Here is a 27,487-nt window from a genome sequence, read left to right as displayed (position 1 = left end):
TAAAAGGGAGGAAGGCTATGCCAGTTTCAGAGTGAAGGTGACATAAGTGACAAGAGACCCCAAAGCTGCGTCACTGAGGTGGGGAGGCCCCTCTGCAGATCCCTGCACACACAGGGTCACCTATGACAGCTGCCCTGCAGCACATCTTGGCTGCTCTTGACTCCATGGATGGAGACTCCACAACCCCTCCAGGCAACCTGTACCAGGTTGGCGTTTAAAGCAGAAAACTACCATGAAAGAAAAAGAATAAATCTTTCACACTGGTTTGGCTGTATAAGAACTAACACAGTTCCCAACCCAAACAGACAACACCAGCCATGGGGGTGTTTCCTCAGGGTCCTTCTGCAGATGGTGGCCACGGCCACCACCTTGACGGTCCATTTGGGTCTACTCTGCCCCGTGCCAGCTCCCCACCACCCCCACAATGGGAAGAGTGGTTCATAGGACTGCTGTTGGCTCACACTCCGTGCCACCCAAAGGTGCCTGCTCCAGCAGGGCTTACATGCTCCACAGACCCACCTCTGGGAACAGCCTCCACAGGAGATGGAGAGTCAGCTCTGGGTGAAGTGGCTCTCTGCAGCAGAAGAAATGCATTGCATGATCTCATAGGGTTTTGCCTTCTTGTCTTGAAGTGAAAATACGTGTCCACTATTCTCATTTTCTAGAGGGGGACTGCAAAAGGACACCTCAGTTTGTGCTTGAGGGGAACAGTCAATTCTGTTCGATTTTCTTGTGTTTTGCTTCTGAAATAGTCAGCTCAAAAAAAAAAAAAAAAAAAAAAAAAAAAAAAAAAAAAAAAAAAAAAAAAGCTGTGTCCTCTGTCCCTAGTCCTTGACTCCAGAGGTAGCAGCATCTTCCAGAGAGCTTCTGTTAATTTAGGAGCCTGTCCTTTCAGCTCCTTTGCTAGGGCTCCGCATTTATCTGTGCTGCACAGCAATTATACTGATTTAGGCTGTGCAGTTTCACATTTCAGGTTTTCTGCCTAGAGGGTATCTTTGAAGCAGATCTTTGTCTTTCAGGGAGAAATTAGTCTGCCTTTTGTTACTGTGCCTTCTCCTTTATGTCTTCCTGTTCTTATGCTTCAGAGTACCTCAGTGGACTGGCCCACGCACTGCCCTGACAGCCCCGGCCTTGGGTTACTTGTATTCTCCACATGCTTCCTTGATGCTCTTTGGAGAAAAAAGCCTTCCAGTGAAGGGCTGATCTTCCTTAGGGAAGAAATGGAGCAGGTGTGGAGGGCTGCTGCTCCTCGCACTCCAAGCCCTTATTTATTTTTACTCAGAAGAAAATTTTTCATCATCTAGCAAGAAACAGAAAATACTCAAGTGCTGGTGTTTGCTGCTCCCCTGCCCTGGCTACTTTGGCAACCTTGCCCTTGGCCCCTGCACCTTCTTGGCCCTGGCATCTGTAGGAAAGCCAGGGTGTCAGCAGGTAGGGAGGAGCTGGTCTCGTTTCCCTGTCCCCAACTGGAGGCTGTCTTTTTTGGGTGCCACAGGAGGTACTTAAGATCCTCTGAGCCTGGCAAAGCAGCACGGCCACACCAGCACATGGCCCCACATGGTCCCCGCTGCCAGCACTTCCCAGGGCTCCTTGCCCTCCCTCCCCAGCCCTGTGCAATGCTAATTAAAAAGTCAGAAACTCTGCATCGCCTTCTTCCAAGTGCACAGTCCTGGTTTTTGCATGGGCATGCGAGGATGTGACCCGAAGATTATATAATTAGAAGGCTTTTGTTATGCTTGCGTTTCAAATCAGTGATTAGCATGTGACAGTCCCATCCTGGGAAATGTCAAGCCACCATTGCTCTCCTCTCTCTCTCTCTCTCTCTCCTTTCTTGCACAGTGCTAATTCCCAACTCTAGCAACTGCCAGTGCTGAAGGATCTTCAACCAGCCTGGGGTAAGTTTAAAATGTATTTGGCTTGGGATGAAGAGTGGGGTTAATTACGCCATTTTTCATATTATTGGAAAAAACTAGAGCCATAACTGATTAATATTGTGTGTGCAGCACAAAAAATGATATTTAAAGTGTTTTGCATCTTCAGTGCCCACAGTTATTTTCAGCTGATTTCTTCTAAGACTCTGAATGGACATCTAGCTTCTTAGGGTGCTGAACAATCTTGTTAGGCTGCATTTATAGTGAGATCTCTAAAATACCAGTTTAAAAGGACCTTTTTTGCTCTCACCATTTAAGAGCTAAATTGAAGTATCATGCTGAATTGACTTATTTGGATGACAAGTGCATTAGAGTTAGATGGAGACAAAGTACAAGAATGATGAGAGTAAATAACTGATTTTTTGTTCTCTTTAGAGGACTGGGGGTTGTTCTCCAAGTGGGATATTTAAAACAGCCAGCAATCTCAGCCAGCAGGATTGAGACAGTCACCAGGAAGATCCCAAACATTTATTTAGGAAAACTGTGGATGCTTAACAATTGAACCAGCAAAAGTGCACACGGATTTCCCTGCACTATTACCCATGTCATGATTTCAGAAGCAGAATGGGACAGGAAGCCAAATAGTAACTGCTGTGCACCAAGGCTGGGCTGTAAATGCTTTACTGAACCTTGCCTGTTTGCATGCTGAATCTTGGTGTAGTCCCTCAGTCTTTTTGATCTGTGATCCTCTGCACAGCTGATTCTCTCCCCCAGTTGTGCCATTCCATGTGGGGGGAGCACTGGAAGGGGGAGCATGGTCACACAGATGCAGTGCAGGCTGCTGGACCTGCCTCCCCTCTCTGCACCATGCATGGCTTTGTGCAGGAAGCCCACTCTGGTGCTGCCTCAGTGGCACAGCTCACTGCAACCTCCCCGTCCATCCATCCATCCATCATCCATCCATCCATCCATCCATCCATCCATCCCTTCTCCCTCGGGGATCACACGGGAAGTGGGTGCTGGCCCAGGCTCTGTTAACAGCTTGGCTGCTGTGCTGGGCAGGAGGGGCTACAGTGCCAGCTGCTCATGCAAGGCCCCAGGGCAGGATTCTTTGCTGGTCACCAGTGGCCAGCAGCATGGCAATCGCTAACAGCAGAGGTGGCTTTGGTTCTTAGGCTGAGCAGATTTGGCTGCTGGAGGGGAGGTAGAAACAAAAGGGGAAAATACATCCTTTTGCCATGATGGAGGAATCTGGTGGCTTTAAAACCTTCAAATTATTCTCTGGGCTTTGCTCTGGAGGTATTATTCTGACTAGATGAGAGCTGCAGGAGTGTAAATGAGTTTTAGTGCTCAGCTCTGAAGAAACAAACATGTCTTTGGCATTCCTTGTCCCTAAAGCAGGAGGGTCATGCGCTTGAAGGTAGGGCAAGACAGCCTGGGAATGGCTCCATGTGACTGGGCACCGAGCATGTCAGGTGGGGAGCTTGCAGAGGAACAATAAGATCTCCTTGTTGATGAGGGAACTACCCTGTGGTGGGCTGGCACGCCTGGCAAACCTTGGATTTGCCACAGGTGGAGGCCTGGTAGTGGTTTAGGAAAGGAACTTCATGGAGGGCTTGCACTTGCTGCTGATGTGCACATGGATTCATGTATGTGCACACAGGGTGTGGGACTGCTCAGGACTGAGACAAAAACATGAAGGGGGAAATCCTCTCCAGCTTTTCACTGCCTCAAGGGGGCTGTAAAGAAGATGGAGTCCAGAATCTTCCCACCGGTGCACAGTGAAAGGTGATGCCTTAGGTTTTAACTTTTTATATTTTTCAAATCCTGTACTGCCTAGTGTATAACTCTGAAGTTTCTTGTGGCCTGTTAGCTGCTGTTCTCTCATGCTGGTTAGACATAACAAGCCTCTCCAAGCTTGCTCTCCAAGGACACCCAGATTGTCCTAGACCCCAAATGTGTAAACTAAGAGGAGGGCAAACGTGGGGTAGTTACATCATTAACTGAAGTTTTAATTGGAGAATTAACCCTGATATGCAAATGAACCAAACTTAGGAAAGTGTGAAGAACTCGTGACTCGGGGTCCATCTTGGGAGTAGCCTCTGGACTCCCCAGGGTGTACCTTTGAAGGCCTTTCAAATAAATACCTACCTTTATTCCCTTATTCTTGTCTAGTCTCTGGTTTTAGGTGGCTACTTCAAGCATCAAAGGGAGTGGGTACAAGCTGCAGCTAAGGGAAACCCTGACTGGGTGTAAGGAAAAATATTCCTCTTCAGGGTACTGGAGGGCCCAGAGTGGCTGTGAAGACTCCAGTATGGGAAATATCCAGATTTGAGCTGGACAGAGTCCTGAGGAAGTTGATCTAGTTTGACATTAATCTTGATTTGAGCAGGAAGTTGAACTAGAGCCATACAAGGGCTCCTGCTCACCTGGACTCTCTTGTGAGTTTAGGACTTGTCCTAAACTGCCAGCAGAGGTAGGATTTGACCAAGCACCCCACATCCAGGGTCTTAGGGCTAAATACCTATTCTATTTTCCAACCCCTTTTTGCACCCTTTAGGCACAAGCCAGAAACTGTTCAGCCAGCTCAGGCTGACCGAAATCCTGGTCCCTGGTGAGGACAGTGTTAACAGCTTCCCCACCCACAGTCGGGGGGGGGGAACAGAGAACAAACCTTCCCTCCAAACCAGGGCAACGTTCATGTTCTGTTCCAGTGATGAGGAAGGACTGATCAGCTTTGCTCCTTATATTCAGCAATTCAGAAGAACCAGGGGGAGAGAGGCGATGTTACATATTCTCCGAGTACAGCAGTGAGCCCTAAATGTGCAAAGTAGCCAATGTTAATGCAATTATTTAATGTGACAAAGAACCAAGGGGTAACTCAGGAAATTGCAGGCTGCAGATAGAGGACACACAAAGACAGTTACTCTGGTAAAACAGGTAAGATTTTCTGGACCCACTTAACCAAGGTCAACCTACTTTGCAGTGCAGTCAGATAGCAAAACTCCTGGTTTGCCTGGAGCAGGAGGGGATGGCGGCATCCCCGGTGTCCCAGTTTCAAAGACTCACTCCTGAGCTCTGCACAGGACACAACCTGTGCTTAGACATGTCCTTAACAGAATAGGCAAAAACATGCTAAAAATAAATAAATAAATAAAAGTCCAGCAAAAAGCTGTTTTCATTGTTTTCAGGGAAAACAGAGGAAGTTCATGTTTCTTTCATATCTGTTTTGTCTTTCCTATTTGTTCCTCTTCTGCCAGCATTGCAAAAGCAATTCTGAATTTTAAAACCAGTTCTCTGTTAAGCACACTAGTCCTAGTTCAACAGCCCAATAACAAAAGCCTCAGGAATTTTCTATGGTGCTGACATTTAAATTGGAAGCAAAGTTTTAACAACTTTACTACTGAAGTTGAATTTATAAGTCTGTTTTGCTCAGAGACACACACTTAAGTACCTTTTCCTCAAAACTTCTAGAGAGGAGATTTAGCTGCTTTAAAAACAACTAACATTCTTGTCATTCTCTGGAATACCTAATACCAGAAAAAGAAATATCTCTTTTTTTTTTTTTTTCTGCTGAAGAAGGCCGGAGCACAGCGCATAGAGGGAGAGGCTGAGTGAGTTGGGTTTGTCCAGCTTGGGGAAAGGAAGGCTGGGAGACTTCTGTAGCCACCTCAACTACTTAATAGGGGTTGTAGTCCTGACAGCCAGGCTTTTCTCACAGACACAGTGAAAGGATAAATGGCCATGGGAACAAACTCCAACAAAAGAAACCTTGATTGGCCATAAGGAAAAAATTCTTCCTCATAGGAGCAGTATAGCCCCGGGATGCAGGCGCAGAAAGGTTGAGAATTCCCTAGCCTGGGACATACTTAGTCCTTGACTAGATATGGCCCTGGGCAACCTGGTCTAGCTTTGAGTCAGATAACTCCAGAGGTCCCTGCCCATCTAAACTCTGTAATGACTCAAAGAGTCTTCAGAACAAAAAATATAACTGTTACACTATCAGCTGATTGAAAACAGATGTAACAAACTCTAAGATTTATCTCACTGTAACCAGGCATTCACCTGGAACCTTTCCCAGCCTATTTGTACAAAGCCCACTTCAAAGGTCCCTTCGCCTTTGCTCAGGTTTTCCACATGCCTCACCAAGGGATCCTCTGTCCTGAGAAGTCAGTGGATCTTCTTAGCAAGTGATCTTATAAACAGCTCTCTTACAGATAAGTTTATCTTTTCATTAACCCTCAATCTGAAGAAGATGCTTAAACCCACGTCCCTCCAGCACTGTGCTGGAAGCTTTTCAGTCCACACAACACCCTCAGCAAGAGGCCAACTGGGTATTCTGTGGCACTGATAGTGACACCACCCTCCTCCACTGGGAATTCCACACTCAAAAGCTCTCAGGTTTAATGTGTGGGGCCCAAAGCTACACTGCTGACTGCACCTGCTTCTGCTCTGATTTCCAGCAGCCACCCAGGACTCTTGCATATTTTGCATCTCTCCCATCTGTTTAATGCTATGTGCTTTTCTCTGTGCCTACTTCCCTGAAAGCATCACCCCAGACTTGTCTGAACCACCAGAGCCCTCTTGGCAGAGCTGTGCCAGCAGAGTTCTCTGCCATAATTACGCTGGCCACTCCAGTCCTGTTAGCAAAGTTAAGGCTGACTCACATCAGCCTTTGGCATAGCTATGTCCAGCAGGAATGAAGGTAGGAGGTTATTCTAGAGTCTTAAATCACATTTAGTTTCCTAGTAAGGTTGGATGAAAGCAGACTTGAAGCAAACCCTGGGAAGGGGAAGTGTGGATGTGGGGCAGGGCCCATGCTGGTAAGAGAAGTGTGAGCTGGTACAATCCATTTTTCTGTGTCTCTGCCCATGTCATTAATCAGGCATCAAGGTCCTAATCCCAATACCAGGTGAGTGATGAGGGGCTTTACCTCAGGATTGGCACAGCATCATGCCCTGTTGTCCCTGGTTCCCAGAGAGGCCACACCTCCGCACATCGAGGTGCCTTGCAGCACTCCTGTGTCTCCCAGTCAGGAAGGCAATGGACAGAGAAAGCAGGCACAGCAGGACAAGTGCCTCCTAAAGTGCTGGCAGAATTGTGCAGGAGCATTCTGAAGGCAGTATCACTGTGGCCCAAACACAGGTCTGAAGCACATTTTGGGTGACTGGTTGCATAGCAAAAAGCTGGCTCTTTGATGCAGAACACCCATGCAAGATGTTCATGTGCTGTTCAAACTACAGCATATTTTGAGTCAGTTCATACAGGAAGTATCTTGCTGAGAAAACAGTCTCTGTGGGATTACATAGAACCTTTTAGTCACCTGTCCATGGAAGCACAAATGGCCATGGGCTGGGAGGGAAGTGTTTGTACCAGCGTCCGCTCTGTGGAGGCACTGTGAACCCAAACAGATCTTTAGGATGCTTCATTCTCTCTTAAATCCCTCCTCCTTTCTCTGTTGTCTGAACTTCGAGCAGCTCTGCTCAATAAACCCTTTCTGCATCTTTCTGCACTCAGGGTTCAGATCAGCTGACCCCCCCCAGGGCTCACATGTGGGCAGCTCTAAGCCATGGGATGTTCCCAGTGACCAGCCAGAGCCCTCCAGAGTGAGGACAGGAGTCCCTGCGAGGACGCACACCCCATAGCAGCCATGGACTCAAACAAACACGAAGGTAAAGCATCCTCTTATTTCACTTCTTGCTAGTATGAAAGACAGCAAGGGAGAAATGTGCTCTCATAGGACCTGTCTGCTGGCCAGCAGCCAGCCCCCTGAGAGCACCTCTCAGCCATGGCATGGCAGCTGTGGGCAAATGTTCAGTACTTTCAGTTTCTTAGAAATATCTGGGGGTTGACATTTTTATCTCTTATTTTAGAACCATCTCCCTCTCCTCTCTGGAAAATACTCCTGTAACATATGTGACGTCCACTGTGGGAAGTCATTCCTTTTCTTGCCTCTTGTGCCCCACTTCTGCCTTAGGATGTAGAGACTTCTAACTGTCCAAAGCTGTGTTTTACGTGAGGGTGCTGTGACGAGGATCTGCTTCTCTCCCCCATGTGCTTTGTAGTGAGGGGTTCTTGTTCGTGTCAGTGTCACAACCCAGATATCTGCACCTGTCCCAGTCTTGCAAGCACCAAGACGTATCCAGGCCACATTGCTTGCATGCAATCAGTCCTTGCTAAGGCTCGCTGCACTTCTAGAAAGTCTGCAAAGCTCAAATCCAGGGTTTTAGTGGTTACTGACTTCTTTCAGAGGAATGTGGTACTTGCTTTCCACCCCAAACCACTTGCACTGTGCTCTGCCTTGCCACCTCAGAGACACTGTGTCCATATGGTGAGGAACTCTTGAAACTATGAGCAGGGGGAGAAGCTGTAGGAGCGTCCACAGCTGTCAGCTCAGGAGAGAGACTGGACCACCTCTTTCCTTCTTAAAAGATGCTTGGTGGTGCCACTATTCATGGCATAGTTAACAGAAAAGTTAATTTCCCTATTATTATTATGATTATTCTAATTTAATGAAATTAGGTCTGTGTACCTAGGCCCTTACACTACAGCAGGCTGAAAAGGAAATTAACTCAGGGATTTTTTCCAATTAATTGGTATGCCCTCATAGGTTGTAGATGTTCACTGCAGAAATTGGGAGATTACCACAAACTCCCTCGTTTCCCACAGTGAGACTGAGAGGAGCCTCCTCTGCTTCAGCTCTTTGCAGCAACTTTATAGAAAGGATCTGGGTTTTGACTGGGTACATTCAGAGAGTGCTCATGGCAAAGGTGGGAGGTAAAGTCACAGTAGCAGTGATCCTCTCCCCAGTTCTGGTCTTGCTCAAGAGCAGTTCCTTACTGTGAGTATATCCAAGGACATTACAGACTGATCTGCAATCAAATCCACATGAAAGATCCCTACAGACTTTTGCAGGACATCGGTCAGGCCCTCTGTGTTATATATCAGATTGAAAGACACCCAAAGAAAATGTGAGGAGGCTCTTCCTTGTTCTGTTATGCTTCTACCTGACACCTCCAGTCCTTCACACAGCTCAGCATTCAATACAACCACCCATGTTGTAAAAACAGCATCTCCTTGTCCTGCCAGCACTGGGTTTGTGTTGTACTATTAATTCAGAAACATGTCCTCTTGCTCTTTTTGGGTCAGTCCTTACTATCCCACAGCAAGAGCCCAACAGGACAGGCATGGGCCTCAGTTTCCATGATTCAGGAGGGTCACTGTACACACAGGCTGTCTTTTCAAGCCTCGGCTCCAGGCATCATGAGAAAGCTTCAGGCCAGTGGTCAGTTTCTAAATCTTGCGGTTGCAGAGAAAATCTGAAACAAAAGACACAGAAGGGCCAAAGCTGAAGATGAAAAACACCTGTAATTTAAAAGTTGAAATGTGGGACTTGGTGCAGGCTGGCTGATGAGCTCTGACCCCAAACAGCTGGCAGTTTGGAGTCACAGTTACTTCTCCCAATCAGCCTACTGCTTCTTGTTTTCCCTAGGAGGAAGCATGAGAGGGTATTCCCCAGAGAGTCAGTGTCTAACCCAGCTACCCAACCCCACAGCTGAGAGAGCCACTAGCACAGGCAGGAAATGGCACATGGGCAGAGAGGAGCACACAGCCTCTCTGCCTCTCTCTTCTGCAAGTCATCAGGGAATTTGCTCAAGTTCCTCTGAATCAGGACAAATCCTAGAGACCAGAACAGGGCCATTTCATAGGTGTCCTTGCTGGTAACCCACATTCCCCCTCAGGGGTAAAGAAATCAGAATGGAGCTATGCCTTGTATAGCTCTGACTTCCAGGCTTCAACTTTCCGCTGTCTGACTGTGCAGGGTCCTCTCTGCATGCTTTTCCAGCCTCTACAGGACTGAATTTCTGTGGTCCTAAAGGCCCGGGTTGGAAAGGCACCGAGCATCTGCAGCCAGCATGGAAAGAAGGAGCTTGGCTTCTCCTGGAGTTGGGCATGGGGTTACTGGCCATGTCTGTGACTTAACAGCAGAGATGAGTGAGGCAAATCCTTGGAGGCAAGAGAAAACCCATCTCATGAAGTGGCATTCCCAAGAGGAGGCAATCCAGACAAGGAACAGAGTAGCATGGTGTTTTCTGGGAGTGAGGTCCAGCCAGGGAGCCTGATGGAGGGAATAAAATGATGGCCATTGGACTGCAATTCCCTCAAAGTGTAATGGCAGCACAACCAGCAGTGATTTCTGTTGGACAGCTGAAGGTTTCTGCACAAGACAGTTGGACTACATGACCTTAAAAAGGTCCCTTCCAACTCAAATGATTACATGATTCTAGGATTAATGCCTAGAAATAGTGTTCAAAATACTTCTGCAAAATAATATCATTTCCTCCATGAGCTAAGTCTGTTTCAGAAATGTTAAGCTGTAGAAGATCCAGTGGGATCACCATACCACAAACCCCCAGGAATGACGAAACCAATGAAAAGGTGTAATTTTGTGGGGTTAGAAAAGTCATGATTACTGCTCGGACTGCATTGTGACAAAATATAACTTAAAATATACAGATAAGGTATTTTGCCTTTTGTGGAGATAATAGAAATATGTACAGATATAGTAGAGGATAAAATTGACTGTTTCAGTAGAGAAACAGATCAGTAATGCTTTAGGACAAAAAAAAATCTGTTACCTAAGGCTGGTACACAGAACTAAACTTCACAGGGAGCAATTTAATCCTAATTGCACATACAAGTTTTCTCACTTCCTTGCATGGATCAACTCTGGCCAGACACAGGACAGCAAATAAGGTGAATTTAACATCTGAATTTAGGTGAGTCATTCCTATTTTATAATTGCAGTTTATTTTACAAATGATACGGTGTTCAGACCTCCTAAAGTGAGACTTGAGTCCTTTAAAACTGATTTGTTCCTCAAGAGGGACTTCAAACCCTCTGCTCCAGTTATTTATAGCAGCCATTATAAGTCATTTTAATTGACTGAAGTTCTTTATTCCCACAGGAGGGACTGAAAGTGTGCCCGTGAGTACCCCTGCAACACAGATTTCCCAGGTAAAGATGAGAAAAATGCCCTAAATAACTCCAAGAGTTTAAAGAGTTACTAATATATAAACAGTAGTTAAAAAGCTAAATTAAGTTGAAGGAAAAATGTAGGCATTTACAAGGAACAAGGCAACCAAAATGTGCACACTGCATGGATAAATATCACACATCTTGGGCCTCATCTTAAAAGACCTTTCAGTAAAATTTCTCTTACAACCAGTTGTATTTAGATAGATGATTTGTGAGCTCAGCTAATTAAGCAACTGACATCATTAGCACCAATTAGAGAATGTCAATTCACTGGGCTGGAGGGAGATTTCATGACTGAGCTTTGATGAGCTTTCAGCAAACCTGATGAACTGTCCCAGGAGCAAGGATCTGTTGACTGACATGGGGCAGGGGTGTCTTCTGTGGGGCTTTGGGTTATCCTGGCAGCCTCCCAGCTCTTCAGACCATGGGGTGCTCTTGCCTGATAATCCAGACCAGCCAGAGTGTGAGTCTTTCTGCATGTCTTTGTGTGGCCTCCCAGCCAGAAGCTTGGAAACCCTGGTGATCAGTTCCTCCTGAGCTCTGCAGCCTGTCTTTGGGCTGACATTCTTGCTGCAATTGGATGCCACAGATGCTGTAAGGTTGTCTATTACCACAGCCCAGGGAGTATCCCTTCTGTAAGATGCAGTTTCAGCCTTTCCACAGTGATGTTTCCTACGCATTTCCAGTCTGCAGGAAATGCGACAGCGTTTTAAGCACTTTAATCCCTGGTCTGGTTCAATATGGAACTGTAATCTGAAAGAGGAAACATACCCCTGAAGTGGAAATCCAGACTATTTGAGACCTCCCTTGTCACCATTGCAAAACTAATGTCCATAATGGCTTGCAAGTGCACCATGGCAAGTGGAGAAGGCACTGCTTTCCATGAACTACCCAGCACTTCTCTTGTCTCCTCCTCTTTTCCCATGCAGGCAGCTCCAAGCAGGAGCTGTGGCTGGGTTGCTGAAGGGCCCAGCACATTGGATCCAACATGCATGTGGCACCGTGTGCTGGAAACACCATGCACACATGTTGCTTTCCAGCTGACACGTGGGTACCTTAATGAATCCTTAAATGTCAGTCACCTGCTGGCTCTTCCCTTCTGCTTCAGCAAAGGCACTATGGACAATGCAGTTACCAAAAGGGACTGCACAGATGTGGAACAAGGGCTGATAAGTACTTGCAGCCCCCTTTAAGTACCTTCATTGTTCTCTTGTGTACTTACTCTGCTGCTCTGACTGTATTCCTACCATCCTTGCCTAGGAATATATATGCTGGATATACTCCTAGGGACAGGTTCTTTACCACTGTAAATCACTGCAGCTCTGCTGCTTTCCTGCTACGAGGCACTGCAAGCCTTCCTAATGCTTGGCTGTAGAAATGCCGCCCTTAAATACAGGAGTTAGTAACTGTTCTAAAAATTAGTTGTTTCCTGGTAAAAGCATGCATCATGCAACTCAGAAAAATCAGATCCAGGGCTTGTGGCAAACACTGGACTTTGTGCCAGATTGGTTTCAAGCAGTGTCCTCAGGCAGCCCTCTTCTGAGAGATGCAATGTCTATTTACTTCTTCAGACCAGCCCCAAAATATGTGCAAAATAATGGACAGTAGATAAGCTGGGGGAAGTAACACAGACAGTACTTCATGGCCACAGGTGGTTTTACTCTTTTCAAGGATATATTTGTAATAGCAGAATTGTTCTGTGCAGTATTCCTTTATCATGAGCCTGTTTTCTACTGGTCTTAACAGGCTTCAGCTCAAGGTCCCAGACAGCAGGTCCTGTCCTAGTATAAGGACTTAGGCAGCCGCCAAGGGTGGCAGATGCAAATGGCCATCCCTGTGGAGACAGAGGCCTGGACAGCCTGGTCAGTGCTGGGGGAAACCTGTGGGGACACAGGTCCTCAGGAAAGCAAGGGCTCCCTCTCATCCTTTTAGTGGCAGCCAGGGCAGTGACCTAGCTCACCAAGGCTCTGCTGCCCTCTTTCCATCCCACTCCTTCCTTCCATAAACCATCTCCATCTGCTGGCCGCAACCATCTTCCCTAGGCTGCCTCAAAGCCTGAACCAAATTTAGGCTGCAAGAACAGTCGTTATCTTTTACAAATGTCTCAGATTGCTGACACCTGCCAAGAGATGGGGGAGACTGCAGTTTTGCTGCCTCTGATCCGGGAAGCTGCACCAGTCCTGTGCACCCTTTGTGAACAGCATGGTTTTTCCACACAGAGCTGAAAAACATCAGGGCAGCAGGTGAAATGGGAGTTGTGGGACCCAAGAAAGACATAACCTACCATAGGCACATGGCACTGGATGCCTCACTGCTTTGCTTTTTTGGGTTTGAGGGCCCCACTCCAAAGGCAGACAGGCACTGAAATCTGCATCTGGTACTAAATTATTTAGGTACCTAAATCCCTTTTTTGAATAGTTCTTGGACAGGTTCTAAGGACTCCCTATGACTGTGCAGATTCATTTATGCTCTAGGCATTAGCTCAGTTTAAGTTGTTCTTTCTTAAATTCCACAACTTAAGTGCTAAGGTATATCTTTACTCTCATGAATAAGTGAGCCAGGGCAACACATTACAGTTTAACTGTTGCTGTATTATAAAATCTGTCTTTTTTGGTATGTGTTGCACTTAGAAACTTTAGAAACACAGAGTTGTCTTCAGAGGGTCACAAACCTGTGAAGTACCTCTCTGGTCCTGTAGGCATAAGCCATCCCTGTGCAGACAGAGCCCTGTCACTTGGGCAAGACATGGGCACGTCCTGATACTTCAATGGCTTCCATCTGTTTTAACAGCTTATGGGATTTAAAGGATGGTTTTCTAAAACTTGCTTTTAGAAATGAGCTCAAACTAAAATCCATAGCTACACTATGCTTGGCAAGACTTTAAAGATAACATGCTGTTCCTGCACCACTTCACTTGATTTTGGATCAACCCTGCATCCAATGCAACAAGAATGTATTTCCTTTCTATGCTAACCTTTACCTGCTCAGGGTTTCAGCACTTCTTGTTCAATCATCCGAGCCCTGTGGCTGGTTGGTGTTTCTGGCTGCATTCATCCATCAAGCAGCAACACAAGGATGCATTTCAGTGTCTGAAATAGCCACTGCAAGCTGCATGGGGCTGAGGAAGGATATATGGGGCAGGACAGACTCAGGCCAGGCTCTGGAGCACTGAGATGGACACACAAAGAAACTAAGCTAGCACTGTCACTGCAAAAGCAGAGATTGGTCAGCAGCAAATCCCAAAATAACACTGTCTGCTCTTAGATGCAGAGGATATTTTGTCCAGCCTCTAATCCAAATCTTTCTTTTTGTTGTCTGAACTCTGCTTTCATAGAGCATTTCAGTGCACGTGGAGACCAAAGTCTCTGCAATGGTCCATTTTTGCTGATGCCTTGCAAGTTCTTAGTCTGAAACCTCAAGATCAGCAATGATTCCCATCCCCATACCCTTCAAAGGATCTGTGTAGTTTATCCCCTTTCTGGAAGCATCCAAGGAGGAGATGGCCATGCTTGTGGGCAGATTTTGGGCTTATTCTCCCCAGATATTGTTATCTCCAGGACCAGCTCCAGGACTGCTCCACTGCTAGCAGGACTTGGGGCTGTGATATCTCCATCATGAAGCAGATCTCTAAAATGGATAGCATAGGAGAGAATGGAATAGCACATTCCAGTTGGAAGGGACAGATCTGATGAATCAACCCTTTTTACCTGGGGGGCAGTGTGTGATGCCCAGCCCTGATGCAGCCTGGCAGACAGACTGTGCCTTGGTACCACGTCAGCTCAGGGGGAAGTGTGTCAAGCACCTGTGAGCAGGGATGGGAATATTATCATTTTGCACAGTCGCAGTACTTTATAACCCTCCCTCCCCCTTCTCCAGGCACATATGTTAGGATGTCTGATGATGCCACGACCATCTGGGCTGAGGTATCAGAAGCAGTGTGGTCACTGTCTGCCCTAAGCAGCCCCTCTGACCCTTCAGGCTACACTCACAGGTCAGGGTGACAATGTGGCCAGGAGGGGTGGGGGAAAGGGTTGAGCCAAGGGGTCTGGAGCTCCAGCTGGCTTGGGGACTCAGGGTTGTCATCTTGATGAGGGAAGATGTCCTCAGCCTCCTGCTCCCATCTACCCTGTCCTAGTGCCTGTGGTTCCTGTCAGTCCCACTCCTCCTACCCAGGCACTCTGGAAATGTGTGTCCAGCCAGATCAGAGTGGGGGCTGTGGGGTGAGCGCTGGGGTAGGAGTGGGGATGGCAGGCAGACATCCTCTGTAAAGACACTGCCAGTGTCCACCAGAGGAGGCTGGTGCATGCCATTGCCCCGAGGTATCGGAAGCCATCTCTGCTCCATTTGCAGGACTCAAGCGCCTGAGTTCCCGGGGTGGCTCTCCGCTTACCACCAGTGCTCCCGTTTTGGACTCAGTTTATAACCAGATGTTAGGCCGAATTTCTGTTGTAAAGGTAAAAACCTCTGTACTGAAGCGCCTTGGGCCGCGAGCTCGCTGTGGGCTTTGTGCAGGCGGGACGAGCGCCTCGCTCACAGCGCTGGGGGCAGAGTTCAGGGTCACCAGCCCGAGCTGCTCCCAAGAGGGTATTCCCTGCTTAGCCCTCTGCCAGTCGCTGATCCCCCCTCACTGCCCACCTCCACACCTGCCTTGTCTGCTTGCTCTGCCAGCCTGGCTTGCCCCAGTCCATCTCCTGCTTCACCTGGCTATCACTGGCTGTCTCCAGCTTAGGTGGTGAGCTCTTCCAGCAGCACCAGGGCATCTAGGGACAGAAAAAAAAAAGAGTGGGCACAGCATCACTGTATGCCAGGGGAAAACTTCCTGTTCCCTCTCCAGCACAAGTTAGAGCTGCCTCCTTCCATGGAAAGGGCCCATGACAAAGGACAGAGCTTCTCCACAGCCCTTGGAGAGTGAGGGGTTAGACCTGTGTGGGCAAAGTGCCAGCCCCACGAGCACATGTGGGAGGAGGACTTGCTCAAAACCAGACACTTTCTTGATTCCTCAGCTGCTTTGGAGATTAATAATCTGGCTGCTGTTATTGCAAGCCTTCTTGGCATGTTTCAGGCTGTCCTCCTACTACAGGCTGACAGGCTGCAAACTGCCAGGGAGCCTGGAAAAACTCAAAAAAGTTTTTTAAAAAAGTCTAAAAAAGGGGTGCATTGATTGCCCAAGACAAACGCCTCCTACTCTGTACGGAGGCTGCAGCAGGGGCCAAACCTCTCCCCATGTTTCCCAGCCATGAAAGGAGGAGGAGAAAGAGGACAGCACCTTACAGGATGGGTTACATGCAGCCTTTGTGCCAGCTGAGAGACCCTCGGGGACACAAACACCTGAGCCTGGGAGGAGGGACTGAACCCACTGTGTTTGTGGTTGCTGTAGTTGCAGGCATTAGCCTCTGAGCTGAAGGCGGGTTTCACAGAAGCAATGCAGGAGCTGTCACGGATCCAGCATGGAGAGTATGCCCTGGAAGAGAAGGTCAAGAGCTGCCGCTGTGCCATGGAAGAGAAGGTGGCTGAGATGAAGAATTCCCTCAACACGTTCAAGGTAGGAGTGTGACCTGTGGGAAGGCTGCATACATTCCATGTGAGCTTGTGTGGCAGAGGGAAGCATTTCCCTGCCTCCATCAATACTTCCTGTTTGCAAAGAAAAGGAGCAGGCAATTGTTTTGGATACACCTGGGATACTTCCTTTGGCTTTGGGTCTCCCCTGACTGCTCCAGCCCGAAAGTAACCCATACTCTGGCCTATTGAGCCTTCTTGACTGGCCATGAGGCAGTGCTGGGAGCTAACCTGGGCACAAGCAGCCCTTGCTCTAGGCTGCACATGCCATGGGTTTATGGCCTGTTCAGGGGCTACTGCTGGGCCACTGTCCTGCACCTCTCCTGGGTCAGGTCTCCTGCGTTTCCTGCAGGAACCAGAGCCACTGGGGAGCAGCAAATTAACACAAAACCCTAAAGCCTTTTGAAGTCGCATTTCCACATGGCTGGGAGGAAGTGCTGCCTGGTTTGATCTGGCCCAAGAGGATAAAGACAAAGGGCTAGAGAGACAGCCTAGCAAGAAGGCTTGATGCACACTTTGGTCCAGCCAGCGTCTCCATGCAGAAACTGGATGACTGCCTGTGACGAGGCAGGCAGAGGAACTCTTTTATTGTTTTTATTGCAAACTTTCCCCATGGGGTTTTGCTGAGTCAATAATACCTTGTGAAGTTAAAGAGGGCTGCTTACTGGAAAAGCCCATTACTAACCCTGTGACAGGGAGACAGATGGCACCAGGCAAAAGGAGCCCCTGGTGCCAGAGGAGCAAGGGAGACAAACAGGGTGAGGGCATCATGGAAGAGGTCTCAGAGCAACCAGACACAGGGTTATCCAGGATATTGTCGTAGGGGAAAAGAGATTTAAAATACAGATGCAAAGAATTATGCAAGCAACAGAAGGGGCAAAGGCTGCTCTTCCTCTGCCCCATGCCCATGTTGGCTATTCAAATGCTGAGCTCCCAGTGAAGCCACCTCCTTGCTTGGGGGAAATCCCTTGGTTTACATGAAACTCTTGAGTATTTCTCCTCAACCCTGCTGCTCACGTTTATGAAACCTGCAGGAACTTCATGCATCAGAGCTCTACATCTGCGTAAGGCTTGTCTGAAAGTGCCTGAGGGAGGATGGACAGGGAGGATATGGAGGGCCTCATTTCCTTAGGAAACCAGGCTAAAAGGGCAGATCCAAGGCCTGATTGGCAAAATCTTATGCATGTGAGTGCTCACACTGGGATCTGAACCAAGTGCAACATGTGAATACACATGCTGGAAAACTGCAGAGGGAAATGTGATCCCTAAGGTCCACCTCCAAATGCCATTAAGGGCAGGAGTCCTCCCAGTGCTTTCAGCTGGTAGTGGATGAAGCTCTGAGTCTCTGATCTCCCATCAGTGCCTTGAGCATGTGGCACCACGCTGGCTCGGGTGAGTTGCCTGTAGAATTAAGGATCACCATGGCATGCCATGTTGTGCATGGCACGTGTGACACATCCTGGACTTGCAAAGGAAGAGTGTCTGATCACAGAGCCACTCCCCAGAGCACCCTGAAGCACCTTTAGTGCACACCAGCCAGCATTCAGAGCTGTGCCACGAAAGCCTGATGGGCACCCTGGGAATGCTGTGCTTTTGCCTGTTTCTCAGGAGGAGCTCAGCGATGCAAAGTCAATGATTGAAGAAATCAGTGCCAAGCAGGAGGAAATGCAACAGAAAATTGAGCAGCTGCAGCAAGAGAAGCGCCGGGAATCACGGAAAATGAAAGCTAAGTAAGGGCCCAAACTCCAAGGTGCTGAAAATGCTAATTAGCAGTGGTGTCCATTTTGTTCATTTCTGTATAGCATAATTTCTTAATTGTTCTCCTGGCTGGACATGTGTATCAACCCTGATTATGACCAGAAATGCTTCAGTTCACCCTGGGCTTTTAGACACACACCCCACAGAGCAAAGACAGAAGAAAAATGCTAGCACCTCACTGTGATTCCAACAACAAAACAGCCCCCAGCAGCTCCCTGGAAAACCAGGGCCTGGTGGAACACACAGACCCACTAAAAGCATGTTGGGGCAGTAACACTGTTGAAAGTCAGAAGCCCCCACCATTCAGACAACAGCACTGCAATGTCCCCTTCCTTGCTTGCAGGACTCAGTGGGCTCCTCATGGTGCCGTCATGCTCTGTTTTCCTGTCACCAGCCTGTTCTTCTTTGAGCAGAGCCAGAGAATGTTTGCACACTGCTGGGCCACACTGATGCTGTGATGAAGCAGATGGTTGTCCAGCTTGGTCCTAATTAGCCTCCTTCTGAAAACAGAGTTTTGCTCATGAATCTATACAGCTGCCTTGATGCAAACACTTTGCAAATCTAGGCTAGCCCCTCAGCTAATTAAGCTATTTAATTAGATGAAACATGCTCTGCAAAAGAATTGATCTGAAATAACCTTCTCCTATAGCCAGTGGAAGTTATTTCCAGAACATTGTTCATGAACTGCCAATTCCATCAAAGTCTCTGCTAGAGTTGTCCTATTTCTGACAGTATTGGCCACAAATGTAGTGTAGGAGCTTCAGCTGTAGCATTCAGACTTTCCAACCACCTCCTTCTTTGTGCTTGTACAGAAGAGCACAGAAGGATGATCACGGGTCACAGACAGTGCCAACACCTCTCCAGGGCAGCCCATTTCGATCCATCAACCTCCCAGAACCTGTGCTGATGAGTGAAGATTTTACGAGTCTTTTACACAACGTGACTTACGAAAAAGGTAGGAAACAGAACAGGCAAATGCAGTGCCTTCCTCCCTCAGGAAAAAAAGTCAGGAAAAGCTCACTAGGGTGACTTGGGTTTGGGAAGTATCTGCTTTGCAAACATTGTGTCAACAGCCATTTCTTGCCTCCTCCAAGGAGAGGGATGCAGGCTGGATCTTCGTTCTTGTAGTGCCACTGGCACAGATACAGAACCAAATGGGGGCTCTTGATAAAAGTCCTGGGTTCGTTTCTGTGTGAGGGAGTGGGGCACAGGAAGGAGGAACACACCTTGATGAGGAAAACACTTGAAAGTTGGAATCAAAGAAAAGGTGATGGACCAGAGCCTTTCATTCTATAACTAAGTTTGGGGGTCTAAGCTGGTCTGTCACTCTCTTGCTGTTCAGATAGGAAGATATTAAAAATACATTCATTTTAAATGTCAGCAAAGGCAGAGATCAGATTTCCTAGCAAAACTGTGAAAGACTGGAGGATTTAACCCTACTGACAGGGCTTGGCAGGAAGCAGCCTGCTCTACAGTTGTCTTCTCCTGTTAAAGTTCCCTTTGTTTTTCAACAGTGTCTGACACCAGGATCATGCCCATGGGAGAAGGAGGTGTGAAAGTCATAGCAGGCCCAGGTAAGAAAATATCAAACATCAAAAGACAGGATAACGATTCAAAGAGAGTGCTTGCTTTACTGCACTGAAAAAATGCTTTCAGGGAAGGCATTTCACAGGGATGTCTTTCAGTCTGTCAGGTATCTCCATTTTCATACTTCAGGTGAGATGTGAGGGCAAACCTGTGTCCCTGAAGTGTCCTTGATGGTCAATGCCAAGGATTTGGCAGAGAAAGCCTTTCTGCTTTGCTTTCTCAGATTCTAAGTGCTTTTGCAGAAAGGAAGAATTGATGCTTCCTGATGTGACAAAGAATAGCGAGAGCACCATTTTTCCCCCTTGGGAAGAGATGGTCTTTCTTCTTCTCTAACCTATGTCTAACTTTGGATCTTATTTGGCCTGAAAATAAATGCTGGAAGAGTGCAAACCTTGTTCTGCTGAAGAGCTCACCAACTACCCTTCCTTTGTAAATTAACTCTACAAGGCTACAGCCCTTGTGAAGCACAAGGAATGCTCCAAATCCACCTTCCAGTGCTTCAAATGGATGGAAACACAGCTTAACTGCCTGCTGCAGCATAATCAGTCAGCTGAGATGTCAGAGTCCATAGACCTGTTTGTCATTGCAGGAGCAGGCATAGAGACAGATGACAGCCTCAAGCCTCCCCTGGCAACAGAGGGGCAGTCAAAAATGCATTTGCCATCAACAGTATGGAAGCAGCCCAAGGACACCAAGGACTGGGGAGATGAGTACATTTCCAAAGAGCAACCGGAGAGAGGGAAAGACATGGGCCAGAGCAGATACAGCTCAGCAGACAACATAATATGTGAACCCTCTTTGGCTGGTAAGGAGTAGAAAACTCTGGCTAGAGAGGCTCAAAGCTGTATCCATGCCTGGTGTGAGCTGGCTGGTGCTCAGCATCCATGGAGGGAGACACAGACCAGTTTCTCCTGCTAGAGGGGAATCTCTCAGGGCCTCACACTCCAAGACCTCTGGCCTTTGTATTTGTTGGGCTGTGTGACTGACAGGACCACTCTGTACCCAGGACAGCCCTTCTCCTTCTCAAGACCTGTCAGGTTCAGAGTACTGAAGGGATTGCAGCAGTGTAGTTACTTAAGTGGGTGAAAAATACAACTTCTCATTCTGCAGGGATTCTTCAGGATGGGAAACCCTGATATGAGTTGTTTTGCCTTTGACTGCTTGTTTTGTTATTCTTAGAAAAATTCAGTATTCATAGGAAAAACACATTTGCTTTAGAGCTTTCTTAGCAAACTGTGGCTCTAGTCATGTCTGGGGCATGCTCTAGGATCAGGATGGGGTTTTACATTTTGGGGAAAGAAGACACAAAAAGATGAGACATTGATATCACTGTTAAACAAGTTTCTCCTTTCATGGTTCACTGTCAGTTCACCAGTCTAACATGCAGCTGTCCCTGAGGTCAGTATTTTCTTATTTTTAAACTTAACCATTATCTTCTGGAAGCCAAAAGGCAGAACATCGCTTTGGAGCTGCTGGAGTCAGAAAGGAAGTATGTCATCAACCTGTCCCTAATCCTGAAGATCAAGGCCACACTGCAAGGGCCAGATGTGAAAAGAAGCACCAAAGAGAGAAGGTATTTGATGTGCTCTCTGTCTTTTGGGGAGTTTTCTTCAGTCAATATTATTTCTGCATTATCCCCTCACACACTTTTCTTTCATCCACACAGAGATCTTTGAACACTTGGTTTATTTCTAGTTGAAAACTGGAGGCACTGGGAGGTTTTTGCAGTCATTAAAGACTTTCCTGCCTGTCCCTTGCATCTTGTCCACCATCTTCATTCTGATTCTGGGTGAAATCAACGTGAAGTGGCAGAAAGGCAGTAGCACATTTTGACCAGCTCTGCATCAGTGGATTGTCTCCTGAAAGGGCCTGACAAATGGGACAACACAGAAAGCTGGGGAGCTCTCCTCCAGGCTCTCAGTGGGATGGCTCAGGACCATGGTCCTGCATAATCAGCCACAGTAGCACTGCCTGGGGCTTTTTAGTGCTGCTAATTCTGCTCAGCTACTCAATGCATTGCAAAGCCAGCCTAAGAAGCCTTCAAAACACTTTATTAATAGCCAGCTGGAGAGGGTACTTGCAGCCAAAAAGACCCCCCGATGCAGCCAGTGCTCCAGCCACAGGAGTTAATAATACATGTGCAAGGCTGTGCTGACCACACAGGAATGCCCACCTAGCAGTATTCACTTGTTAGGGATGAGGTTTTGCTCTGTATAACCAGTCTGATCTGGTCTCCCTTCAGTTTTTTCCCCAACTCTTTGCGGTTCCTGGTCCAGCAGCACGTGGATTTACTGCACGCTCTCCAGGAGCGAGTCCTGAGCTGGCCACGACAAGGGATCCTAGGAGACATCTTCCTGAAGCTGACAAATGATGAGGTATGTTAAAGACCTCTCCAGAATCTTCTGCCATGATTCATGATGTTTTGTTGAGGCATAGGTGGGCCAAAACACCTTGCAAGAGAGGGGTTGGGCTGTGCAGTTGTGGCCTGAAGGGTAAGGCCTTCCAGCAAGCCCTCTTGGAGCACAGTCCTGGGGCATGGCAGTCCCTTTGTTGTTCAGGGACTCCACATGCCAGACCCATCTGTGGGCAGGCAGCCTCATAGCACAGCTCTATAACCAGTACATGAGACCCAGACCTGCTTGCAGGAGCCACACCTGAGCCTTGACAGCTTGAATGGCTGTATTTCCAGTGAGGGTGTGAAAAGAGAGTGTTTCTGATGCTCCCCTGCCCCAATACACCTTGTTCACAGTTCTGATAAGCAGGTGGGCAGGCCTCTTATCACACATGGTGTGTTGCACCCACTTCTGTTGCCCTGGTGAGCAGCAAGGATGTGTAAAAACTCATCTGACACTTTATAAATTTTAAGTCTTACACAAGAAAAGCTTCTTGCTGCCCAGCCTCTCTACCCCTCCCCACCTGCTGTAAAGCTTTACACACTGTGCTCAACAGCAGAACACATTCTGTAAAACAGACTTTCCTGAGAAGTTCCAAGCCGAGAAGGAATCACACAGCACACACTGCTGCTCTGGTGACCTTCCAGCAGCGATGGTGGGGAATCAGCAGTTTGGCTGACTCTGTGACCAAAAATCCCTGTTAAGTTTGTTGGCTCTTTTCTCTTTCCCTTTCTTAAGAATAATTTTCTGGACTACTACGTTGCTTACCTGAGGGACCTGCCAGAATGCATCTCTCTGATCCACGTGGTGATCCTGAAGGAGGTAAACTTCCTGCCTGCTTCCCAGGCATGTAATGGCAACATGCAAGCCTGGATCTCTTCCTCTTATGCCTGCCCATGATAGGACTCTCCTGCCAATCCACTTGTTCTGTTGCCAAATGCCAGTTTCCTGGAGGTTGCCGTGGCTGACAGGCACTTACAAAAAGCAGCTTTAACACCTTCCTCACTGTTTGAAACCAAAGCTGTTTTTCTGCTGTGCCATGAAACAACGTCTCAGATTAAACCTCCCAAAAGCTTACCTATGCACATGCTATCCAGACTTTTTCCTGGCACTGTCTCCTGGAAAATGGAGGAGTCATCCAAACAGAGATCGAGTGAGGCTGTAAGTCCTTTATAGAGAAGAGTCTTCACTTTCAGCTTCAGGCATTTGGTCTCACACCCTTGATTCTGGGTTTAAACTAGGAAAGTTAAATATAAAGGTAGTTTAAAGTGCAATAACCAGGCCACATTTGCTTGCTTCCAAGATTTTTTAATTTAGAAGTCAATCTCATTTTGTTCAGTTCATCTGAGCCTACACTAAGAACTTCATTCTGAACAACAGCATCTTCTTGGGGTTTCACTGAAAGTTAACTAGTGCACTTTCAACACACTTAACCTACTTAATTAGGCTGAGTGTCCCTAGTAGATAATCCCCAACCTAAATGCCTGGTGTGCCCCTGTGAACTGTTGTAACTCCTTACAGCATAACTACTCATTAAAGCACAGAACTACCTGGAAGCAGATGTGTTTTATGGGTGGAAAAGACTCTTAAGTCGCTTTCTCTATTTCAGGTAGAAGAAGAAATCAAGTCTGATCTCTACATTCTGTTCTTTCATATAGTCCAGCGAATCCCTGAATACCTTATTCATCTACAGGTAGGGCCCCAGGATGGAAACTGTCTTGTTGAACTCTTATCACATCAGGCGACTTTTAACTCAGAGTTGGTATTTGGGCCTGTACAGGTACAGGGCTTCTGGCAAACCCAGTGGGTTCTTTGAAGAACAAAAAACTTTGAAAGGGAAAGCCAGCTAACAATAGCTTAAGTTTCCTCTTTTTCACATGAGGCTTGCTTATATTTGCCAGTTTCTCCATTTGACCTGACAGAAACAGCTTTTGTCTCCTGGGAAGCCAAAGGCTCTGCTGCCTGCTGCTCTGGGAAAACAGGAGGCCAGAGATGTGACACACCTGAGAGGGCTCCTAGGGCCCAACAACCTGCCCTACAGAGAGGTGGCTGATAAAAAGAGTTCTGGTTCACAGAAGGCTTATCTGAATCGTAGTGAAACATTTCAGACAAGGCAAATACACAGAAAGCAAGCCCTATAAAATCAAAACATTGGTTTATTCATCCAAAGCTAAACTCAACCAGTGCATCACCCACACATCCCATGATTACATTTACAGTGGTTCCTTGTGCATTTGCACTGGACTAGTGGGAGGCAGGCCCCATCCAAGTCCCTCAGAAACTCATGCTGCCTAGAAAAGCTCCCCCAGGGCAGTGCCATGAGCACTCCAGAGCCCTAATCCATGGTTCCAATAGTGCCTTCTCCCCAGAAAGGGTCAGGACAGCCTCCAAACAGCCTGCTCTCCTCTGTGCCTCAGAATGTCCTGAAGTTCACGGAGCAAGAGCACCCTGACTATTACCTGCTGCTGGTGTGTGTGCAGCGCCTCCGGGTTTTCATCTCCCACTATAGCCTCCTCTTCCAATGCAACGAAGATCTGCTGATACAGAAGAGGAAAAAGCTGAAGAAGTAAGCACAACATCAGCTCATTCTGTCACCAGGGAAGGGAGGTGTGGGGGAAGCCTGGCAAACACGGGGTTTGGGTCCAGGCAAGATCAACAGGCATATTGCTCTGTTGAAATAAAGCCCTTTGCATCTGAATGCTGGAGAAGAACCACTATTGGCATTTGCCCTCCAACTGAGGTCAAATTTGGGGTGGGTCCTTCTGCCTAACTCTGAGAGTGAAAGAAAGATCACTTCTAAATCCTTCTAAACATAGCAGCCGCATGTTTCATGTGGCTTGATTCTTTAAGCTGGTGGCAAAGTCACTCCCCAGTGGGAAAACAGACAGGGATTTAGCTCTGGCAGCTCCAGGCCCTGGTGAAGCTGAGGACTGTTTCCCTTATGGGCTGAGACTCCAAAAGAATGGTCTTATCATATTTTACTGGGGGAGGAGGTGGGAGAAACAAAAGCCTCCCATAACCTGTTTGAGATGAACTGTGACAGAAATTACCCTGAATGTAGATTCTCAAGTTGCAGTTCAGAACAATTCCTTCAAATCAAGGCTTGTTACTAACATCAGCATCTGGTTGCCTTTGCTCCTTGTGATGACTTACCTGGGGTGTAGGACAAGATCAAATTTCAAGGGAAGCTTCCGAGTATGGAGGGTGGTGAAGGGCTGGAGCAGACTGCTGGGGAGGGACTGCTATGGGGAGAGGCATTAAGAACACCACAGAAAGCAGGATGCCCTGCTGAATGGAACAGACTAGGTGGAACAGGCTCTTCCTTGGGGTGGGCAGAGGTGAACGGGAATATTAAGGTCCCTCCCAGTCCTGTTTTCTGTGATTCTACACGCTCGTGCTCATTCCCTGCCTTATTTCTTAGCCCGACGATGGATTTCTCCTCCCTCAGGTCGTCCCTGGTGAAGCTGTACAAAGGTCTCACCTCCCAGTGTACAAGCCAGGAGGTTTCTCCAACACCCAGTGCAGCATCCATGCGGGACAGTGGGATCCACACTGAAGAGGCCATACAGTCATTCCCAGCAGCACCTTCCTCTGGCACAACCACCCCGTAAGCCTGTTGTCCTCATGGGCAGCTTTCAAAGTAGGCTGAATACTCTCTCCTCACACACACCATGCCAGTGACACCAGGCAGCTACAGGCTGTCATTTCCAAAACCATTCCCTGTATATGGATAGAGAGATGAAGGGCTGGCTCCATCCTGCTATCCCCTACCATGTGGTTTACCAGCAGGAAATGTTTCAGAGCTCTACCCAGGGCTGCCTTAATGGTATGTTAGGGAGGACATGCATTTGTTTAGGCCTGACAGTGGTGTGCACAGTAACACTGCATTATTCACTGTCAGCATTACAAGAGCTGGGAAACAGGACCAAGGTCTCAGAGTAGGGAAAAAAAAAAAACTTTTCCACACAGCACATAATTGAGTGATGTGATTCACTATCACTAGACACAAGTACAAAATGGGTTCAAAACCACACAAGACTAATTCAAGACAGGCAGGGCTACTGGTAGCACCTGGCAATCTTCACAGAATCACAAAATATACTGAGTTGGAAAGGATCCACAAGGATCATCGAGTCCAACTCCTGGCCCTGCACAGGGCCATCCTCAAGGGTCACACCATGTGCCTGAGAGCATTGTCTGAACACCTCTTCAGCCCTGTCAGGCTTGGTGCTGTGACCACTGCCCTGGGGAACCTGTTCCAGTGCCCAAGCACCCTCTGGGTGAAGAACCTTTTCCTGATATCCAACCTCAGCCTCCCCTGACACAACTCCAGCCATTCCCTCGGGTCCTGTCACTGGTCACCAGCGAGAAGAGATCAGTGCCTGCCCCTCTGCTTTTACCTCGTGAGGAAGCTGCAGACTGCGATGGGGTCTCCCCTCAGTCTCCTCCAGGCTGAACAGACCAAGTGACCTCAGCCACTCCTTGTATGGTTCCCCCTTGGCCATTTCCAGCCTGACAGGTGCCAAATGAGATGATGATCAGAGAAGCACACTAGACTTAACTTTATTCTTATGCCAGCAGTTTGTGGCTATTGTGCTTTTTTATCTCATTTGATACTAACAAGAGTTTGGCTTCGTCATTCCCAGTCCCCCTCTGTTAGTAGTGTTACAGATCAGTCCTTGGCCTCCTTCTCCCCAGGCTGCCCAAGACAATCTCCCTCCTCTCACAGATAGGATGCTCCAGGCACACATCTTGGTAGCCTCAGCTGGCACCACCCCCACAACCACCCTGAACTGAAGACTCAGCTGGAACACAGGGAGGGTAGGAGCCCTCCAAGCACTCCTGACACATTTTGGGGACAAAGTCACCCTACCCAAGAGGTATCCACCTTATCCACCTGAAAAGACAACCAGACCACAGGAAAGTGAGGCATAGCTCCTACATTACAGAGAGAGAAGAAAAGTTAAAATCCAAAATGCAGATGAACAGGAGAGAGATGGAGCAGTTGGCTTCTCATCTCAGTTTCTATTCATTTCATGCTGTAGAGTACCAAAGTCAGCCAAAGCTACTGGATAAGCAGTTCTGTCTTTCCAAGTTTGGTCCTCCTAACCAGCCAGGCAATTTCTGTAAGTGATACCTCTGTTACTGTTCTCCAAGGCAGGAGAATACCTTTTGGCCATAAAATGAACACAATAGGGCTGGGGGAGTGAAGGGGTGGGGGGGGACTTGTCATGCTGTCTCTGTCATCCTTTAGTATTCCACTTCCGTCTGTTGTTTTGTTTT

General features: G+C 47.6%; 1 protein-coding gene across 6 annotated transcripts in view; it reads left to right on the top strand.

Moving 5' to 3' along the window:
* Window positions 1–1,553: 1,553 nt before the first annotated feature.
* Window positions 1,554–27,487, top strand: part of ARHGEF33 (Rho guanine nucleotide exchange factor 33) — a 31,049-nt gene continuing 5,115 nt past the window's right edge. Inside the window, exons 1-14 of one of the 6 annotated variants that reach the window (XM_048299772.1) lie at window positions 1,554–1,895; window positions 10,840–10,889; window positions 15,261–15,364; window positions 16,288–16,452; window positions 18,075–18,196; window positions 19,037–19,179; window positions 19,739–19,798; window positions 20,401–20,616; window positions 21,255–21,384; window positions 22,054–22,186; window positions 22,943–23,026; window positions 23,814–23,897; window positions 24,622–24,770; window positions 25,626–25,811. In XM_048299772.1, coding sequence (XP_048155729.1) covers window positions 15,338–15,364; window positions 16,288–16,452; window positions 18,075–18,196; window positions 19,037–19,179; window positions 19,739–19,798; window positions 20,401–20,616; window positions 21,255–21,384; window positions 22,054–22,186; window positions 22,943–23,026; window positions 23,814–23,897; window positions 24,622–24,770; window positions 25,626–25,811 — 1,499 coding nt within the window. In that variant the 5' untranslated portion in view covers window positions 1,554–1,895; window positions 10,840–10,889; window positions 15,261–15,337. Of the gene's footprint in view, window positions 1,896–7,388; window positions 7,544–10,839; window positions 10,890–15,260; window positions 15,365–16,287; window positions 16,453–18,074; window positions 18,197–19,036; window positions 19,180–19,738; window positions 19,799–20,400; window positions 20,617–21,254; window positions 21,385–22,053; window positions 22,187–22,942; window positions 23,027–23,813; window positions 23,898–24,621; window positions 24,771–25,625; window positions 25,812–27,487 lie in introns of those variants that run through there. The other 5 variants (XM_048299770.1, XM_048299768.1, XM_048299771.1 and 2 more) reach the window with 5 other exon arrangements.

The sequence above is a fragment of the Corvus hawaiiensis genome, chromosome 3, assembly GCF_020740725.1.
Source record: "Corvus hawaiiensis isolate bCorHaw1 chromosome 3, bCorHaw1.pri.cur, whole genome shotgun sequence".
Lineage (NCBI taxonomy): Eukaryota > Metazoa > Chordata > Aves > Passeriformes > Corvidae > Corvus > Corvus hawaiiensis.
This window is presented reverse-complemented; position numbering and strand designations above follow the sequence as displayed.